The sequence below is a fragment of the Pyxicephalus adspersus genome, chromosome 1 (genome assembly GCF_032062135.1).
Source record: "Pyxicephalus adspersus chromosome 1, UCB_Pads_2.0, whole genome shotgun sequence".
NCBI lineage: Eukaryota > Metazoa > Chordata > Amphibia > Anura > Pyxicephalidae > Pyxicephalus > Pyxicephalus adspersus.
Genome location: NC_092858.1, coordinates 2,936,421 through 2,956,396, shown reverse-complemented (window position 1 = coordinate 2,956,396; position 19,976 = coordinate 2,936,421). Strand labels below are relative to the sequence as shown.

General features: G+C 43.9%; 2 protein-coding genes across 2 annotated transcripts in view; both read left to right on the top strand.

Annotated features, from left to right (window-relative positions):
- The first annotated feature begins 1,818 nt into the window (after positions 1-1,818).
- The window catches only part of LOC140323471 (TATA box-binding protein-associated factor RNA polymerase I subunit C-like), a 38,539-nt gene continuing 20,381 nt past the window's right edge, over positions 1,819-19,976 (top strand). The window contains exons 1-9 of the mRNA XM_072400568.1: positions 1,819-2,924; positions 3,004-3,091; positions 3,884-3,993; positions 4,885-4,980; positions 5,269-5,339; positions 5,423-5,661; positions 6,339-6,449; positions 7,236-7,353; positions 8,013-8,084. Of these exons, the coding sequence (XP_072256669.1) occupies positions 4,930-4,980; positions 5,269-5,339; positions 5,423-5,661; positions 6,339-6,449; positions 7,236-7,353; positions 8,013-8,084 (662 nt within the window). The 5' untranslated portion in view covers positions 1,819-2,924; positions 3,004-3,091; positions 3,884-3,993; positions 4,885-4,929. The remainder of the gene's footprint in view (positions 2,925-3,003; positions 3,092-3,883; positions 3,994-4,884; positions 4,981-5,268; positions 5,340-5,422; positions 5,662-6,338; positions 6,450-7,235; positions 7,354-8,012; positions 8,085-19,976) is intronic.
- LOC140323490 (TATA box-binding protein-associated factor, RNA polymerase I, subunit C-like) lies at positions 8,862-13,809 on the top strand. Its single transcript, XM_072400591.1, has 3 exons — positions 8,862-9,376; positions 9,748-9,885; positions 10,597-13,809. The coding sequence occupies exons 1-3, from the start codon at positions 9,214-9,216 to the stop codon at positions 11,991-11,993; spliced, it is 1,698 nt and encodes a 565-aa protein (XP_072256692.1). The 5' UTR covers positions 8,862-9,213; the 3' UTR covers positions 11,994-13,809.

Genomic DNA, 19,976 nt, shown 5'->3' with positions numbered 1-19,976 from the left:
TAGTGACGATCTTATTATTGGCTCCCAATCTGGTCACATGATTCCAGAGGCTTGAAGCAGTGGTAGATATATACTTACATACCGTGTTTCCCGAAAAATAGGACCTACCCCGAAAGTAAGACCTAGCACTATTTTCTAAACCTGCCCTAATATAAGACCTACCCCGAAAATAGGACCTAGTGTAAATCTGTCCAGTTCAGAAAAAAAACCCACCCAAAACTGTAATTCAGCCTAAAAAATCTAAAGCTTAATACCCCCATCTAAAATTTAAAATCCTAATCTAAAGCTTAATAATCCGCACGCAAGCCCTAGCGCCCGCCCCCCCGTCCCACCCCTGCATGCGGGGGTCCGTAACAGCCAGCCCACCCCTGCTCAAGATCCCCCTTAACTACATACAGCAGGTCAGAGGAGAAAAAGAAAAGAAAAGCATACATAAATTAAAAACCGGAGGACAGTTCTTTCCCTGTGAAGGCAGCGGGACACTGAAAGCATGCGGCAGTGCACACTCCGGAGCCGCACAAGCCGATGCTTTCTTTCTGGTTCCGGCTCCTGTCACAGGCGGAGTGATACTACATGCACTCCGCTTGTCAGAAGCCAGAACTCGGGCTCGCGTCTTCCGAAAGGTAAGTTTTTTTTGTTTTATTTTTAAGACCTACCCCGAAAATAAAACCTAGTGTGTTTTTGGGAGCCAAAAAAAATATAAGTTAGTGTCTTATTTTCGGGGAAACACGGTAGTAGGTTAGGTTGAAAAAAAAACCACTAGGGAAATAAACATATCCCAGATATAAAACCCCATAAGACATAGTTGGTCCCAAAGGAAGGCAAAAAATTGTACCCCGGGTACAATTTGCTTCAATAGGGGAAAAAATTCCTTCCTGATTCCATAAGGCAATCGGATGTTCCCTGAATCAACAGTCACTGTTATTTTTACTTTAAAGCTTCAATCCCTAGTTATATTTTGTGCTGATACTACTTCCTTCGGGATTTTATAGATCGGGGGTATTCAATTAAGAAAATGAAAGAGTTTTTCTTCCTCTGAATAGCCCCTATTTGCCCCCTGGAGGGTGTGGTGGTGGGGGGTTCTACCTTTGCACCTTTTCTTTAGTCTTCTACATTGCCTGAGAATTCTGCAGTTTTACATCAGATTTACACAGCGCCCATTTATAACGCCATTTTTTTCGTTATTAACTTCTAAATGGGTTGTAATGGAGTGTGTCTATTGACTGATAAAGTTGATTCAATTTTGCAGCCATTTTGAGGAAGGCATTGAGCAGGGCAGCACCAAATGGCTGACCAGGGCGCTAGCGTTCAGTCATACATACGCCAAACACTACATATCATTTCCGCTCACTGAGAAGTGGAGTTTGTGAGTGAACGCTGCAATAAGGAAAAGGAAAATGAAAGCTGTGGATATAGACAACATCACAAGTCTTTTACAGGGCAGAGTGTGACAGGACATGAATTCTACACAACACAAAGCTGTAAAAGGAAAGTAGGAAGTTTTATTGCCACCAACAACCCCTTTCACCCTCATGGGGTGAGTTATATACCAAATGCCATATATTCTATATCTCTGACGCCACACAGCTATTCCCCCTCAGCTGCTGCTAAATCGGCGGGAAAGGATCACATGACCTGTCCTCCATCTTACCACTCTCATTCCTTCATGCTCCGCAGCTCTCAGGTGTACAAAGATGGCGCCAGCTCTAGCTCGGGGAGGAGCTATGGTTAGAATTGGGCGGGGCTTTCACTAATATGAGGCTAAGCGGGCGGGGTTAGAAAGCGGGAAGAGGTGAGTGAGGGGAGAGCACGTGTGGCAGTGGGGGTTGCTGTTGGTGACAAGGTGTAAAGTTTTAATTTATTTGGCTGGTGTTGGGGAGCACTGCCGCCACGCCCCCTATTCCAGTCTTGTGGAGGGTAACCCCCAAAATCCCAGTGGGGGCTGGGGACTGTACTCCTGTCATATAATGAAGGTCTGCTCCCAATAACGAAGACTTTGTAAACTTGGAGTCCAGCCTTACCCTTCTGTACTATGGGGGTCCCCTAATACTGGGGGCCAGACTTACAGCCTCTGGTCCCCATCATAAAGTACCCCTCTACCCACACACACACACACACACACACCCATCTTTACTGTAGTGGGGGCTACACACCTCCTATAAGGGTTGTTATTTGCATAACCCCCCCCAACATGAACATTGTATAGTTATTGGAGGCCACCCCCCAAATGTTTCTATATTTATGTGGTGTTCCTAAGAGGGTGGTGCCCCCCTCCCTACCACGAAATAACATAACAGAGCCCCCCCTACACTGAAAGGGGCAATACACACGGTCCCTATCATAGCACTTCCTTACACAGGTGTCATATTGTGAACCCCCCCCCTTTATAATTACAGGGTGGTACGATGCCTAAACCCCAGGCCCAATACATGTTGGTGGGTCCCCTTTTTATAAACTCCCCCCTCAATTAGGACCCCACACCCAAGCATTCACCACCCTGTGAACCCAAAAACCCCAGTCCCTTATGGCAGTGACAACCCCCCATCATATGTAACGCACGCTCCCTATACCGCCTTGATATCTATCTGCAGGACCCCGCCATCCACTCACCCACAGCCCCTACCATAGGACTCCGGTGTCCTTCCATAATTCTTGCTATAGAGATCTCCAGCCACACACATTTTACCTATAAGGGGGGAAGGGGTCACCTGGGGGTACTGGAATTATTTGCATCATGGCTGCCGTGTCCCGTCACGTTGTATGATGACCGCGTGTTCCTATTTCCAGCAGATGGAGTACCCGCATGCCCACTTCCCGGGGTTTCATCATGAAGGTCCCACTGCAGAGGAATCATCAGGACTCTGCCAAATTTGGGATGGGGAGGATATGGCAGAGTTCTGGAAGATGCCAGATACCCCGGGCAGGTAAGTAGCAGAAGGGTGGGGTAAGATGGATTCCCGTATAATGTACCCAATCACATCAATCCGTCTTTCTGCCCCACAGAGGCATTTCATATCCAAGTTCACCAGAGCAGCAGAGAGATGGGAGACTAGGGAGCCGAGCCCGGTCCCACTTTTACCCCCCAATACCGGTAAGTACTCTGTATTCTATAGGATGGGGGTCACGTATTCTGGATGACTCCTAACAAGGTAATGGAATCTTAGGGGTTCTTTTCAGGTGTTACCCCTTTGGTATTAGAGTTCAGGGTTCAGTTCTTACTGGGATAACAAAATAGGGATTCCCCCCCATTAGGGCAATGATTATTAGGGGGCTATCCCCCTGGGGTCATGGTAATAAAAGTGTTCTCTACTTGATAATTGTTGGAGAGAGTACTGCCCCTTTAGGGTAACGGAATTTGAGGGTCTTTTTCCTTCAGGGTAATAGAATTTAGGGGCTTTTCTCAATGGAATTGAAGGATGATGCCCTCCTCCCCAGGGTACTAAAACTGGAAGGTCCTCCACTCCCAGGGTAACTGAATTGGAGGCTACATCTCTTTTAGGGTAAATAATTAAAGGTCCCTTGCCCCCTCCTTTTCTCTCCTGGAGTATTAGAATTAGAGGGATCCCTGGGATAATAGATTGGGGGAGTACTGCTCCTGAGGGTAAAATAATGTGTTGGATTTTACCCTTAAGGATTTAAAATCAGGTAATAGAGTTGGGGGTCCTCTTCCCCTTAGGATACTGAAAGTGGACTCTCCTGGGGCAATAGAATTAGAGACATCCCCCGAGGTAATAGATAGGGAGGATACTGCCCAATCAGGGTAATTGAATTGGAAGCAGTTTCTTTTGTGATAGTAGAATTGGGGGGTCTTTTCCCCTTTCCTCTTCTTTACTGGGGTAATAAAATTAGAAGGACCATCATGTGATCCATGTTTTTTCCCCAGATTGCGGCTTCCCACCGGTAACAGAATCCGACCTGCTTTATAGGAAGTGTAAGAAACTGGAAAATACCAATCCACAAATTTCCGGATCGGTACTTGACTACAACAAACAGGTCAGAGCCCCGCACCGTCCCATCATGTGATTGCTGGGTACCTAATGTGCGCCCCCTGTCCTCTGCTGTCTACAACACATTTTCCATCATGGCATTTCTGCCCTATTCACCCCCCAGATTTTGTTGGACCAGTGAGAAATATTTCCTGTGAACATGTGCTCGTAGTCAGCAAGCAGGGGAAGCTTTAGGTCCCTCATGTCTCCATACCTCTTGCTGTAAAAGGCTTGTTGACTGAACTAAATAGCAAAACAGTAGGAAGAGCTAAATCAGTGACTCCGCCATCACCCATCTGGGGATCCAGTCCTAGACAAATTGTCCTTATGGTAACATTTGCTGGGCCTTTATTTTAGGAAACTCATAGGGCCTGCAGGCTTACTCCCAGCCATTCCCATTCAACTAAATAGGAGCAGAGTAGGGGCAATTTGGAGCGGCCAACCTCATGATTTTTGACAGCAAGGGGCTGTAGTGCTCTGGGAATTCAGAGCAAACTGACAGTGCTTGTGTATTGCCATACCCCGAGTGCTGTATATTTATCACCCCACCTTTACACTTACTTAATTGGTATGGGGTAGCATGTGACCTAACATAATAAATTGGCCATTCCCTGAGCCTGAACACTAACCTTCCTCCATAATAAAGTGGCCAATCCCCAGGCCTGAACACTAACCTCCCCCCCATAGTAAAGGGCCCAGGTATATTAGCATTGCAGCAGGAGGGGGCTCAGCAGAAGTCACATGACACTTCACAATAAAGGACGGCCCAATCATGAGTTCTGTCTCCTGATTGGCCTACCATACAATATCTGGCTGAATATCTTTCTGCCGTGTTTCAATTGGTCAACCTGTTGGTGTTTTGTATGTTGCAGTAACGTGATATAATTCTGTTTTCCAGGTCAGCAGATTCTGCTGGGATCAGAGCAGCACCGCTTTAAATTGTATGGGACATCTGCTGGAGCCGCACTTTTACATGGGACCGAAGAGGCTGAGGGTGACTACCTGAATGTTCATGTTGTAAAGATAGGGATCTTATAGTTTCTAGAATTTGCATGCAGTTTATCCTACCTGGTCATGTGATGCTGACCTGCCATGACTGAAAGAAATGTAATCCAATGAATAAAAGGGGGTGGGACCAGGGACAGTCCAAGTAATGATGGAGGGGTTAGATGATGCTGAGCGTCCTCCAGCCATGAAATGTGCCGGGCTCTATCCAGATTGCTGCAGCTTCTATTGTACTTTGTGAGGAGCTCTGGAATAACACCAAATATGTTTCTTTTAGATGAAAGACAAAAGCAACCAGATTAAAGTGCCAAAACTAGTGCAGCAGCTACAGAATGTTCCGTACCACGAGTAAGTCTGCCACTATTTTACCAAATGTAGATGTTTATGAGTTTTCTTCCCGCTGTTTGCTACCCAATTATTCTGTCCCGCAGATGTCCCTTTCCATACTCCAACTACCCCATACGTGCCCTCTCCTTCCTCACCAATGACTGGCTGCTGGATGTCCCTCCCGCGCTATTGAGTTCAATGGTCAACGACGGCATGGCCGATGAGTGGAAGCAGCTACAGTTCCAGGAGTCTCTCACAGGGGGCGCTCTTTCTTGGGTTCCATACCCTGGTTGTTCCGGAGGCTGTCTCATCTATCCTCGTGGGCCAGCTATGAACCAGCTCCGTATCCTTGCCTGTCTCTGTGTCAGGTATAGTGAGGGGCAGCCATTCAGTGTAACTGCACCCAGAATTGTACCTGGGTGATGGTGTAAAGAGGACCTGTCACCTGGTAAGCAATACAATGGATTGGCCAAGAGACAAGCTAAAGTTGGATGGAAGCTTGAGGGAGGGGTGGAGATGTTTAGAGCTTTAGAGGGAAACAATTCCAAATATATATATAAAAATATACAAATCCCCACCCCCAATAATTATAGAGTTCTATAAATGCTGCCATGAACATAGGTAGGTGATTATATTTGCACTGCATGGTGACATATACAGCTTCATCATTGGATAACAGCAAGGATGTTGCACAGTTTTGGATACGTCAGTGCCATTTACTTCAAGACAAATTCTCCCCAACCTGGTCTATCAACTAGAAAGTCACAGCCATCCATGTGAAAGCAACGAGGAGGGTGGGAGGTATTCGTAGTCCAAATCAGAATAGTGAGCTAGGGTGACAAAATGCTTTCCTAGGGATACAGCACGGTAGGTGTTGCAGGACTACCAGGTGAACTATTAGGAACTAAATAAGAAATCTAATGCAGCCACCTCATCTAAGGTCTCATAGGCTCTGCAATGTTGTAAAACTTGGTTTGTTCTGCCCTCGCTGTGTTTGTGTTCCTTAGCATCAGTGCTCAGATTTCCAGCAGATGCTTGTGAAGCGCTCCAAAGTGAAGATTCAAGGAAAGCCGGCTGTGTGTGACCTCCAACAAAGAGTCCGACAAATCAGCACCGGGGAGTTTGACAACAGTAAGTGTCTTTACTGTGAACCTTTCTGTCCTGATAGAAAAATACCCCCCTGGCCACTCTCTTCATTTCTCCAATGACTTCCTAATCACTTCCTCACTCATAACCTTATCACACCCACGGCTCCAATACTTTCCTAGAGCTGCCCCGACTCTCTGGAATGGTCTCCTCGTCCTATTTGGCTTGCTCCTACTTTCTGCTCTTTTATAAGATCCCTCAAAACCCAACACTTCAACCTCACCTACCCATCTCCTTCTGTCTCCTGAACCCTCACTACTTCCCACCATTCCATATTGTAAGCTCTTCTAGGCAGGATCTTCTCCTCCTCCTGTGTCACTGTCTGTATCTGTCTGTCATTTGCAACCCCTATTTAATGTACAGCGCTGTGTAATATGTTGGGGATATATAAACTCTGTTTATTAATAACTTTTGATTAATTTGTTGCTTTTATGGGAAATACATTGTTGTTGTATTTTATTTGTTCACATTGCTGTCCTTGGGCTTTGCACACTTGGCAGATCAGTCTTCCTCAGTGCCCCCTTACATTGGTGGTCAGTGTAGTGCCCCCTTACATTGGTGGTCAGTGTAGTGCCCCCTGGTGGTCAGTGTAGTGCCCCCCTTACATTGGTGGTCAGTGTAGTGCCCCCTTACATGGTCATAATTGAAGATGATACATGGGCACTGTAGCAGCAAGGAGTTTTGCATTTCTTTAGCCAGCTTGAGACTATTGGATAAAAAACCTGACTGCTGTAAAAGTTTTGCTTCCTTTTTTTTGTTCCCTCTCTCCAGCTTATGTTGGTGTTCGATCCATGTACAATTTGGCCACATGGAGGTTTTCAGCTGATTATCCTCCCAGACCTCTGGGTGTTGTGAGGACAAAGACACCCAGCACTTGTGTCAATGTCAGGTAAAGCAAAGATTGGTGCATGTTCTGTGTCACTCTGCTGAGATCAGCTTGGGGCCAAACACATAGCGTGTTCTCTCACGTTTTGTTGCGGTTTGTCTTCAAACGCTGCAGAATGTCTCCTCTCAGTGTGTCCTTTTTCCGTGTATAGTGATCCCTCTGTGTCCTCTCCCTCTGCAGAGTGTCTCCTCTCGGTGTGTCCTTTTTCCGTGTATAGTGACCCCTCTGTGTGTGTCCTCTCCTCTCGGTGTGTCCTCTTTCTGTATATAGTGACCCCTCTGTGTGTGTCCTCTCCCTCTGCAGAATGTCTCCTCTCAGTGTGTCCTTTTTCCATGTATAGTCACCCCTCTGTGTGTCCTCACCCATTTTTAGAATGTCTTCTCTCAGTCTGTCCTCTTTCTGTGTGTAGTGACCCCTGTGTGTATCCTCTCCCTCTGCATAGTGTCTCCTCTTTATGTGTACAGTGACTCCTCTGTGTGTGTCCTCTCCCTCTGCAGAATGTCTCCTCTCAGTGTGTCCTCTTTTTTGTGTATAGTGACCCCTCTGTGTGTCCTCTCTTTCTGCAGAGTGTCTCCTCTCATTGTGTCCTCTCTCTGTAAATAGTGTGCCCTCTTTGTGTATATGTTTCACTCTCAATCATATTGTTTGCTTTTCTCCTGCAGTCCTCACCTGCCCGGTGAACTCTGTGTCTGTACGGAGGGTGGAGCATTGTACCTGTGGAATTTGGAGAGGGGGTAATTATCTATATTACTACCTGGAGCCTTCTCTCTTTGTGATGTCTGCTTCTGGAAGATATGTAAAGTGTTATTTCACCCACAGTCTTTCCTATCTATGACACAGGATCACCCAATCTCTGACTGCCCTGCCACTACCAATTATTATCCTGTTACTTTCTTCTTCTTTCTCCTCTACTTCCCATAACTATCCAGTACCAATACCGAGATTACTGGCACTTCCCCTCCTTCATCCATTCTGATGTCTTCTTTCTGTACCCGGCCTGTACCCAGTAATCTGCCCCAGCCTGTCACTGCCACTTCCCCTGATGTCTTCTCCTCCCTATAACCAGCCAGTAGCTATACTCCTGCCATTGTTTCCTTTCTGAATAAGGTTGGCATGCTTGTGATGTTTTAGTGTTATATTTTGATCTAGAAACAAAGTCTCTGTAAAGAGAACCCGTGCAAGACACAATAACTTTATGTTCTTCTCAAGTGTTGACACAAGCAATGGGCTGGCTTTGGAGAGGCGTTATGCAAATACCAAAATGCTTTGATAGAAGGATTTTAGTCTGGAGGAGTATTTCTAGCAGGATGTATTTGCATGTAAACCACCATGTGATGCCGATCCCCAATGACTGACAGTACTGAAATGCAATGAATGAAAGTGGAGGGTGGTCAGAGATAGTTAGGCCGAGGAGAGGGGGGGGGGGGGGCTACATGAAGAACTTGTTGCAGCTTCTAATGTATACTGTGGAGGAGCCAGTGTATGGCTGAATGGGAGGGCAGATTTAATAAAGGTAAAAGGGTGGAGCAGATTTAAATGAACAGAGGGCAGGAGGGAAAGCCAATCAACCTGGTCACAGCTTTTACTAAGGACCCCCAGCCAATGTGGGAGCACACAGGCAAACTTTGTGTATCTCTTTACCCTCCCACCTCTAATCTAGTAGGCGAAAAAAGTGGGGAGAGCGGGGTTAAGTAAATCTGTTATTTTGGTGTGCCTGAGCCAAGCACAGGTTCTCTTGTCAGATACTGAAAGGTGTCATTCTACAGTCGTGGGGTCTAATACTGAATATATTTTCCCACACTGACCTTCTGACATTTCCTGCTCTGCTTATTATTTCCTCTCTTTCAGTTTTCAGTTTACATCATGGACGAGCGATTTCCCCTGGTACCGCTGGCTAAATGGACGCACATGCTGCAGAGACCGCCTGCATATGTCAGCGTCATTCCAGGAGGCGAGACTAAGAGGAAAAACAAGATCCTGCTGGGAACTCAGCACAGCCATGAGACGGTGATGCTGCAGTACTCAGGTACGGAGTGGAAGGGTTAAATTATGCCTTACCTATGTTCTTGTCGTAGCTGAACTCCAGGCAGTCTGATAAATACAAAAATAAAAAAGATTTATGGGAATGATTTCAGTTATCAGAGGATTTGTAGTTTTATCTAACTGGTCTTGGTGTTATCAGCTAAAAGGGTACTCAGTACACTCTGAATATTTGATGTTTGCACAACATTTTGTTTAGGAGAGAAAGTTCTATCGCAGCAGTACAATAGACTGCCCGATATATTAGGACACTGAATCCTTCTATACACCATACTCACAGTTCAATAAGTCTTTGTGTTGTGTGAACTGCTTCTATTTATCTCAGAAACCTATTTATCTGTGCGTTGCTTTTTCCAGGAGGTAATATGAACCCTTGCCAGCTGCATCTACCCCCTATGGGGCTCCCATGGGGATCGGAGTCCCTCCAATATCTGGATCCATTATTGCCCCATCACCATGACATTGTAACACAGAGACTGGCATCTCCTATGGCAGGTAAGTGTGGCACAAGATCTGACATCCCTGACAATTGTGGTAAAATCACCTCTCCCATGCTTTTCCAGCTGTAGTGATCTTTAGGACATCGGGTCCTTGCTCCCCACACAGCCACAATATTACAGAAAATCCGGCCACACAAGCCATAAGAACTCCAGAATATTTGCCTAGTTAGCGACACTCCTCTGCACCACCCTCTCATCCCTCCTCTGTATAGTGCTCACAGAACTGGAAGAGGGAATATAACTGTGACTACCAGCCCTATCAATGGGTTATCACCTTCCCCATGTGATGTCTAAGCCACTGCCTTCTGTCTTCTCTCTGACGTGATTCTCACAGCCTCCAAATGGGACAACACAACCAATAGTCTTTATAAATGCAATATTCTAACCATAGATTTATAGTCTGTGCATGTATTAGATATGAGAACAGGGGCCCTGCTGCAAAAATCCAAGAGACAGCCAGCTGTCAATGACACCACAACTAAAGATAGCGGTGCATCGAGCAGCAGCATGGTGAAATGTAGAGTTCTGTAGGACTGAAATAGTATTTATTGCAGAGAGAAAAGAATGCAATAATAATATTATACTGAAAATGGAGCATTTATAGATATCAGGTATACTTTCACTGTTACATTTAAAATGTAATCGACCAAAGACCATCCTTTGATTTTAAATGTCTCACCCAACCAAAATCTTTGCTACCTTCCAGGATTGGCTGCAGCTTGGACTACAAATAAACCAAACTTGCTGACCCTTTTCCAGCTGACAGACGCCGGAGATATCTTCACACAGCAGCTGGTGCATAGGAAGTCACAGGCACCAAGTGCCAAAAGGAGCTCTACAATGGAGGTGCTCGATAGAACCTCACTAGAGCAGCCTTCAGAAGATGTCACTAGTCATTTAAATCCTTCTGGCCAAGAACCAGTAAATAGGATAAATGCAGAATCCGTGGACCATTCTCCTGAAACAACCGCCAATCAAATTCATGCCACAACTCCGATCCGTGAGGTGACCACTCATGAAGCTCCTCTGCGTTCTCTCAAATCAAAGTCTAAGCTTACTTTCCACAAATGGATCCACGATTTACTCAAAATATGCAAAGGAAGTAAAGAGGTACTTGAACGTCCAGGGTTCCACAATTACAACGTGTTTCGTAAATTGAAATCGGGTGAAACTCCTCAGGAGGTCGATAAACTGCGAGACTGCCTGCGCCAGGGTATGAGAAGCGGCAAACTCATCAGATTAGACTCCTCGGCCGAACCAGAGAAGGTGGAACCTGTGCGTACGGAGAACTGCAAAGATCCATTAAGCCAAAGGCTTACCGCAGCTTGGGCAGGCGAACTTGGATCATGGTGGGGCGATCACCTAGGACTAAATAAGATGAGCAAAATCCAGGCACTACGAGAAAAGAGACGAAGGCATAAACTGCAGAGAGCTCGCAGCCAAGGCTCCGTAACAGGAAGCCTCTTGTCCTCGCATACTTTTGGTTCAGATGTCTTCGACACAGATGCCAGTTCGGCCTATTCGTACGATAGTGCCCCGATGTCAGACATTGACTCGACAATCCACTCGGGTGTCAGCGAAACACAGGGTAGTGTGGTCTCTACAGAACAACGTTCTAACTGGAGCTTCCATTCGGGGCCTTCAAGAAGATCAGATTTCTTCAATGTTAAACAGACACCAACCCACTCTGAGCCGTCATCCCAAAACTTATCTGAAGCAAATTCATTAGAACCTTGTCCTATGACGTCCATGCAGTCCCTCCGCTCCAAGGGGATCCCTAAAGAGAGGAGGAGGACTCTACAACACTTCTTGAACTTCTTTGGGGAGACCAGGGACCCCTTAATCAGTGCGTCCCCATCTTTGGTAGACCTAACTCAGTGCTCCGAGCCCCCTTCACAGAGCTTTCAGCCGGAGACCACTACACAACACTCACAACTTTCCTCCATACCTACTGAGCAAACCCAACCCCAACTTTCTCAGAATTCAAGTTTCCAGGCCTCACAGAGCTTCCTGACCTCCTCACAACAGACACACTCGCAGCGATCTCTGAATCAAAATCGCTTACAGCGGCCACCTGTGAAGAAGTTTCGTATGGGATTCTAATCTACCTCCAGGATTGCAATCACAATCTCTTGAAGCTCATGTGGGAGAGTTTTATCTTTTCAGTTGTGTGACCTTCTCGTTGTATTACAAATTGTATAGTTTTTGGATTTTATAAGACGTTAAAGGATAATAGCAACCATTGTTCTTAGGATTAAAATTGTGACAAGTTTTAATCTTTATATCTGGCACCAATGAGAAGACTTTTCCTCAATTCCTGTCCCTGTGACACCCATACAAGAATTGCTTGATACAGTTGTCACTGGTACAGGAAGGTCAGACATTTGTGAAAAGACTCTTGCCAAATGTTTCTCTTTTTATTTATTGGATGATATGGGAAATCTGCACTTTCGGATTATACTGCTGCCTATAGGAGTATTGGACATTGATAAAAGCTGTAGGCCGTCCCAGGACAACCCTACAACCAGCATGCCTATATGTCTTGGGAGCATGGGGGTCTTTTTAAGCTCTTCTTTGTAAAGACTTTCTAATTTTTTTTTACTTTCTCAATAATTTTAGTCATCCGGCAATCCAGCCCTCACCTGGCGGCAGGTGTTGTGTGTGGTTGATAAGTACCTGAGGTCGGGGTTCATACTGTAAGTTGCTTTATCCCTCTTTGGTGGTGGCAATGTGTATGTCTGATATTAAGGGGATGAGTGCTGCTGTACTGGGTGCTTCCAGCTCGCACTCCACAAGTGACACCTTGCTTTTAGGAAACAGGAACAATTAAAATAGCTCATCACTATGGCTAGAAACTCTTTCTTCTTCAAGGTCTATCATCAGACATGAAATAATCTTTCCAGAACCTGTAGGTGGGTGGCAGCCTGTATTGTTACCACACAAAAAAGCAGGGTGGTTACTAAAAAGTGCCGGGTGGTGCGCCGAACTAAAAGGGTCTAGAGAGAACTTTGGCCATGAAAGGAATACATCACTAGATGTTACTCCAGGACTTTCTGCATGAGATAGATTCCATCCCTTTGTGTTGCTCATCATGCTTATTGCATGCTGATAGTAGGATGGATTGTCCTGTGCTGGCCTAGAATTTTGTCATAATAAATGCTCCTATAGGTGGCAGTGTAAATGGAGGGTGAATGTTTTCTGTTGCCTTCTGTGGATTCCAAAGAAAGAAAGTTTTTACAAGCACCTTATTTGTCTCCTTTTGCCCTCCTGCCCTGGGCTAGAGAACACTTGAATGGAATCTGTGAGGATCTATGCTCTCCAGGTCCTTATAAAAGCCAGAGGATGTTTTTCAGGCCCAGCAGTGGTGGTGTTACCACGTCTTTCCTTGGCTCTTTTATGAGTGGGCTGGTCCCACCTAGCATTGGGAGCTACCACATTAGCTTTTGATGTTACTTGCCTTGTGGAGTGCAGCACATGTGCATTCCCTACTCCTTCCTACCAAAGAAAATTGAGGAAACATCTCCATGCTGCTTCTGCTTGCAAGAACCACTAAGAACTCTGATATTGGTTCTGTTCCTGCTGCCTCTGACATGATCCTCATCTACTACCAGGGGCCGGGGTTATGGAAGTGCCCCGGGGCCTTGCCTCTAACCCTGAGCTTTATTTACCCTAACTTATAAAAACAAAGGCAACCTCCCACTGCACATTGCTGTTCAGTTCAATGGGACATTCATTTCACTTTGCTATGAGAATAGCCAGATTCCTTTATAATTCATCTTCATTCTTTCAGTTTCATTAGCTCCATTCTTATACCAGAACCCATTACACAGCAGAGGGGCCCATAAACTGAAGGAACCCTGTGGCCACTTATTTATAACAGTCATGAACCAGAAAATTAAAAATAAATGTTTACATAAAATGTGTGTATACTTCCATTACTAATGTAAAAAGGTTGAGGATGGAAAGCGGATGATTTCACAATCAGCATTGGCAGTCCAGGCACTGATCAGGTTTTTCATAATGCTGTCATCTCGTCATGTCTTCCCTATTAGAAAAATTCATTCATGTGTAACAGTATAGCGCCAACATATTCCCCAGCGCTGTACATTAAATAGGGGTTGCAAATGACAGATACAAAAAATGACACAGGAGGAGGGCCCTGCCCAGAAGAGCTTGCAATCCAAGAGGTGTGGGAATTATCACACAACAGTACACCAACAAGAGTCAGTTCTCTCGACAGCCTTGCCGTCTTTACACGTCATAGACCCCTCTCCTAGAATGTCTAGTTACTCTCCGTGCTGTTCCAGCTCCTCCATACTCTCCCTTATGTCCTTTTTTATGACCAGGGTACATGACAGGTAAACCATACGTGGACAGTAATAGATCACGTTTGCATAGGCCAGTGGTGGCGAACCTATGGCACACGTGCCAGAGGGGGCACATGTTCCCCACCTCGGCTGGCCTCCCATTGGCTGTGCTATTGTCCCTCTGTCAGCCCGAGCTGGCTGTAGAATTTCCCTTTTGCAGAGTCATCAGTAAACCCTCAATACCAGGCTGTGGGGGAGAGGCAGCTTGATCAGAATTGAAAGGGTGAAAGCACAAAGTAGAGAAGGAAGGGAAAGCTGAAAGAAGGGGGAACTTATTTTGCTCTGTCCTAGTTATAAGAAGTACATTATGAAAGCTGAAGACACTGAACAGAGCTACACACCCCAGGGAGTACCAGTCTGCTATACCCAGTCAGGGCCAGGTGAACACAAGGCTTGTGGTAGAAGGTAAGTGCCTGTAACTGTGTTTTGCTATCCACACTACTTTAAAAAAATTGTGTGCAATGTGCTGTATTGCTATGAAATTGACATGCATTTAGTAAAACTCCCTGCATTCCTGTAATGTGAGGTATAAAAGCCCAAGCCTATCCTCACCATCAGGGGCTCTAGCGAAGACCTGGTAGCTGCTTAGTCACGCCCCTCCGGAGTATAACCAGTCAGTGGCACAGTGGGTCCACACCCGCTTGCATAACACAAGTATTGAACACCCAAACATGAGTACAGCAAAAACAGATATTGGAAGATCATTCCAAGAGGCCTGGACAGAATCATTTGGAGTGACTGAACGCAATGGGAAAGTGTTATATATTCTGTGTAATGACGGCATTGTATATTGCACATCAAGTGTCAGAAGGCATTAGACACCAACCACAAAAGTGTTGTCAAACTTGGTGAAACTGAAACAAAAAAGGGAAATTGAGGAAATATCATTCCCGGTATCTTAGTTTTTGCAACTATCTTTCCAGAACAAATCATCTGACAGCACCACCGTGCATAGCAAAACATAGTAAGCTTTATTTTATGAAATGGCCATGTTGTCTGGAAGTAATTGCCTTGTTCATGATTTCACAAACAAGGATAAAATTATTAATGCATCTCTGAGATGCCACTTGGCAGAAATATTGTTAAAGATGGAGTCCAGAGCATGGCAAGTGATGTTAGTCAGTAGCTCACCACTTACCTACATACAGCAGCCTGTTACTCCATGTGCTTGGATGAAAGCACAGAAATAAATAATCATGTAAGGCTAGCAGTCATTTTGCCTTAAGCTGTTGGTGACATCATGAGAGAAGAGCCGGTGAAACTGGTATATTTGCCTGAAAGAACACAAGGAATAGATATTTACATTGCTGTGATGGAGGCACTTTGTCACAAGACATAGGACCAGAAAACGTGGTTTCCTTTACTAGTGATGGAGGCACCTTCTATGGTGGGGCAACATCTGGTTTCATACAGTTCTTTGTGAAACAAAACATCAAGTCATTTAGTTCCACTGTATTATATATAAAGAAGCTTTTTGTCCCAGGGAAAGCAGCAAAAAAATTTGACAATGTCTTTAAAGACGTCATAAAAATGGTGAATGACATCATGGCTCGTGCTCTGAATTTTCGTCAGCTTCAAACACTTCTTGAGGAGGTTCAGGCTCAGTATAATTGTTTACATACATACAATAATGTCCGGTGTCTGAGCAGAGGACGAGTCCTGAGATGATTTGTAGCCTGCTTGGATTAAATTATTCTGTTTATAAATGAAAAAAAAGCAATAATATCCACAGCTCACTGATATGGCCTGGCTTACCAAACTCATGTTTTTTTACCTATTTGACATTGCACATCAATTTACTGAACAAACAACTACAAGGTATAGGGAAAACAGCAGAAAGGATGTTTTGTGATATCAAAACATTTGAGAGAAAACTTCAGGTTTTTGAAATAGGACATGAAAGTGGGCCGCTGAAATATTTTCCAAATCTTAAAATACATTTAGAAAATTCTACAAGTTGTCGGGAAATCTACAAGAAATTTTCTGGCATTGTACCAGCTAGAAAGGTGATTTTTAGTAACAGATTTTTTCAGTTCCGTAAGATGGAAACAACCCCGTGTGTTTTTACTTCGCCATATTTGAAGAACTTGATCTTTCCTGCTTACACTGGTTAGATTTAGGAAATCTGGAAATTGAGTTATTGGAATTTCAAGAAAGTTCTATCTGGAAAAATACATTCTATGACCTGCATGAAACACTCGAGAAGACAGAAGGAATGACAAATGACAGCACAGTTAGTTCTGAAAATAAAATCCTTAAAGTGTGGAATTCGCTGACAAATAATTTTAAATCAATGAAAGCACTTGGGATTGCTGTCCTTACTTTGGATCATCTTATGCTTGTGAGCAGCTGTTTTCAGCCATGAATCATATCAAATCTGACACCAGAAACAAACTAACGGATGGCCTGAGTGCTGCATGTGTTGCTCTCAAATTAGAATAGATAAATTATAATCAGCATGTATCCAACAGCAAAAATCACATTAGTTGTTCAAAAGCATGCCAATTGCAAACTTTTACCTTTCAATAAAAAGTTGTTTGTATCATTGAAAGCTCTGTTTTTGTGTTTTTCTTTGAAAACAAAATATGTTAAGGTATGAGTTGTTTTTTTTCTAAACTAAAACCTCAATATTCAGGTTAATTGCCGTGTTGGCACTTTGCGATAAATAAGTGGGTTTTGGGTTGCAGTTTGGCATTCGGTCTCTAAAAGATTTGCCTGCGCTGGCATAGGCGAATTTCCCTGTGCTATATTGTAACTCTTGCTTATAAGACATTGATTATTGTTTCTCAGTGCAACATAAAGATCTCCCCTGGACGTAGCTCCTATACTAAAATATGAAACCTGACCGATGATTTAACGGTGCTGAAAGTGAAATTCCTTTAATGTAGATTCTTCCAATAATAATTCTCCATCTTACAAAGACATTTTCTGTTCTAACATAACCATCTCCTGTACCATGTTCATGCATTGACATGAACAGACACCATTTATTTTCCAAGTTACATCATTAGGCTTTCTTTTTGTCTTCATTGATGACTCTAACCAGGACTAGCAGGTACATATTTTTCAATTATAACATGATTAATCGTTGAGTTTTGTATTAGCCCCTGCAAATTTAGTAAATTTGTGGTTGATGTAGATCAAATCTGCTCAATTACAATAAAAAGGAATAGTAACGTTTCTAATACATAAGTATGTAAAGTCTGATATGGACCTTAGAAACTAAGAGTAGTAAGAATCTGATAAGATACTCGTCTCTTTTTTCTCAAGTGGTTAAGTGATTTCACCTATACTTACCTGCACACATTGGTGATAGGATTGAAGTTGGCTATAAGTTTATATCATTTCTTGGAGATAAACCGATTTATGAGTTCCTTCTGCTTGCGGTAATTTAACCTCCCTAGCGGTCTAATTCCGTCCAAATTTCCATGCAAAAAGCTGTAAAATTTTTTGCATGGAAATTTATTTTTCATTGTAGGCTAGAATTCTTAGGCATACCTCACCGATATTTATTAAATGTAACAAATTTATTAATAAACTTTAAATAACAAAAATAAAAACCTGTTAAAAAAAACTTTAAACATGTAATATACCTGTACAGTAGCATATATATTATATAGATATTATAATTATGTATATATTATATGAAGGTTTCTTTGTATTTCTTTGTTTTGGACTCAATACAGCTATTTTGTATTAAATCCAATACAAAATTATTTGAATTTCCTGCCGATCCGCCCGCACCGATGCATGCACCGTGAAACCCCCGCAGATCGTGGAGGAAGGACGTGTCCCCAGGACCTAGGGCAACTAGCAGGATGGGGGGATGACAACGGAGCAATGTAAGTGGGTATTTTTTAAGTTGAAAGCTACCCTGAGTGTGATTATTTTTTGCCTGGAAAACCCACCCCAAGTCACCACTAGGGGGTTAAGGAGTGGAGTCTTACTTCCTTTTTCCCGGGCTTCTTTTGCTGTACACGAGTATTGCAGCCCTAAGTGGCTGAAGGGCTACTGACCTGTATGTATGGAAGTATATTCAATTTATGATCATTTGTACAAGGTTTAAATATGAACATAATTTGATATTTTGATATCTTGCATTTTAGTGTACAAATATCTTCACATGTAAACTCCTGATGAAGCGGTTTTGTCTGTTAAACACGTTGAGAAACTATTGAGGTTGTAACAATACTTACCGTGCAGAATTGGAGCTGCTGTTTAAACCTATATGTTAGAATTTATAAATAATATGGTTTATCTGTATTCTGTTACTAATAACCTCATTTGGTGGAGAGTGTATGCACTATGCTTTTAATATGGCACCATTAGTGATGCCACTATGGTTTTATATAACTTTGTTTAATAAAATTGTTAGTATTTTAAATTCAGTTGTGTTGTTGGAAGATGCATACCTTAAAAATCACAATTATATAAACATAATTCTACTACCTGATAAATCTTGAGGGTGTTGCACTTACGTCTTCCTCACGAAAGCTCAGGCATCTCTCCTGCGCATGCGGGCAGTTCCTGGGCATGCCTGCTCTTCCAAGTTTTATCAGTCCCTCCCATCCCGCCGGCCAATCGGGAAATAGCCTCTCAATCACCCCTGGCTAGTTAGCTAGCTCAGACTCAGCACTCAACGTTTGTGCAAGGTGCCTCCAATAGTACCAAGCCCCCTAGCTTGCTGAGTAAGTTCCTGTGTACCTGTTGATTAATTAAATGCTTCCCCTGTCCAGCTCCCGTGTTAACCCCTTATTGCCCAGTCTGTGGTTTCCAGCATATTCCCTTGTGCTGTTGCAGGGTTCCTCTCTGTCTGCGGTTGTGTCACCTGTGGCTCTTGTTGCTTCCAGTGTCTCCTGTGTTCTGTGTCCCTGTAACATCCACTTGACTCTGTGCCTTGGCCCTTCGCAGGGATCACACCATTTATGTTCAATCTGCAGTGCCCTCCTAGTGGCCCTGTCTCCGCAAGTATGACAGAGGGGATGTGGTATAAATATCTCAGGCTATTCTTTTCTTTTGTTGGTACTTCTAAGACAGCGCCGTAAGACGCCCCAATAAACCCATATGGGGGGACTTCATCTGGATAGTGAACAGCAAGAAGTTTACTCCAGCCAGGTAGATGGCCACACCAGTGCTGCGTGTATACTGGAAGAGAAGGAAGGTACAATAGGTGTATGGACCGCCTTGACTCGATCTAGGTTAAGTTCTGAGATTGGGAGTGGAAAGTAATTAAACCATTGTATGCTGACATGGAATGATTAGGAAAATAATTTCTCTTTGCTGCTGCAGATCATACACCTGTAGTATGCACAGCACCATCTAGTGGATAAAGCTGAAAATGACATCTATAGGGGGCACCTGGTTCTATCTGTTTTTGTAGGCCTTACCTGCAGTGGTGTACATTGGGGGGGCACCCAAACATGCTGTTTGTTTACATTTTTCAGTATCATAGGGACCATTGTGAGGACCCCTATGAAATAGCAAAGGGTTAGAAGATTCTCCATGGACAGGAAATGAGGGGCAATTCTCCCCCTAGTGGGGACACAGAGAGAGGCAGATGGTGCAGTGCAGAGTGAGTGCCAGGTTTTTTTTGGGTGCCAGTTCCTGAATAGCATCCTGATAGGTGTATGTGTCATGTGGATCCCTATTTAATGTACAGCGCTGTGTAATATGTTGGTGCTATATAAATCCTGCTTATTAATAATAATAATAATCTGGA